Source organism: Homarus americanus, unplaced genomic scaffold (assembly GCF_018991925.1).
Source record: "Homarus americanus isolate GMGI-L3 unplaced genomic scaffold, GMGI_Hamer_2.0 scaffold58651, whole genome shotgun sequence".
Lineage (NCBI taxonomy): Eukaryota > Metazoa > Arthropoda > Malacostraca > Decapoda > Nephropidae > Homarus > Homarus americanus.
In genome coordinates this window covers 312-1,164 of record NW_024725979.1, presented here as the reverse complement: position 1 = coordinate 1,164, position 853 = coordinate 312, and the positions used below count along the sequence as shown (strand labels likewise).

The 853-nt window shown below is 45.6% G+C and overlaps 1 protein-coding gene across 1 annotated transcript; it reads right to left on the bottom strand.

The window, feature by feature from the left end:
* Nucleotides 1-234: 234 nt before the first annotated feature.
* On the bottom strand, nucleotides 235-621 carry LOC121865323 (putative glycine-rich cell wall structural protein 1; the record flags this gene model as incomplete). Its single annotated transcript, XM_042364663.1, has 1 exon — nucleotides 235-621. A coding segment is annotated over one exon (387 nt), but the record flags the coding sequence as incomplete, so codon positions are not given.
* Between the last annotated feature and the right edge of the window lie 232 nt (nucleotides 622-853).

Genomic DNA, 853 nt, shown 5'->3' with positions numbered 1-853 from the left:
AAACGCAGTTAAGTTTAACAACGTGTATAGTTAATAAAATTAATTCTTCAAGTGTTCCATTAATTGATCTTACACTACACTTGGTAATTGATGTCAGGAATGGGAAGTTGGCGTAAATCAAAGTTATTTTCACAGTCGTTTAAGTTTTATTATTACTACACAAGAATCACGAGACACAAACTGGCGAAGAAGAGTTGAGGAAACTTAGTATTGGTGTGTCTCATTTCGTTATGATTACATATATTTTCCATAACCTCCATCGGAGCTGCCGTAGCCGCCTCCGCCACTGGAGGCACCATGACCGCCGTCGCCACCGGAGCTATCATAGCCACCATAGCCACCTCCACCACTGGAACCACCATAGCCGCCTCCGTCACTGGAGCCAGAATAGCCACTTCCGCCACTAGAGCTACCATTGCCGCCTCCGCCACTGGAGCCACCATAACCGCCTCCGCCACTGGAGCCACCATAACCACGTCCTCCAATGGAGCCACTATAGACACCTCCGCCACCGGAGCTATCATAGCCGCCACCACCACCACCATGGCCGCCACTGTCATCTGGCATGGCGAGGCAGGTCACGATCACGAGACCCACAGCCAAGGAAACTATTACCGACCTCTGAAATAGTCAAATTATTTCATCATTAGAAGCATTCCCATCTTAATATAAATTACCAATGAGTTAAAAAAAAAATCACACTACGCAAACTCATTGACTCGAATGATTATGATAAAAATGGGAACAAAATTTCAAGCATACATTAGTACTTGTTACAACAGTTGATTACAGGGACGGATCAGGAAATATTAAAATGGGGAGTCCTAGAAGTTGAGGGCGGGGGAACATGGCG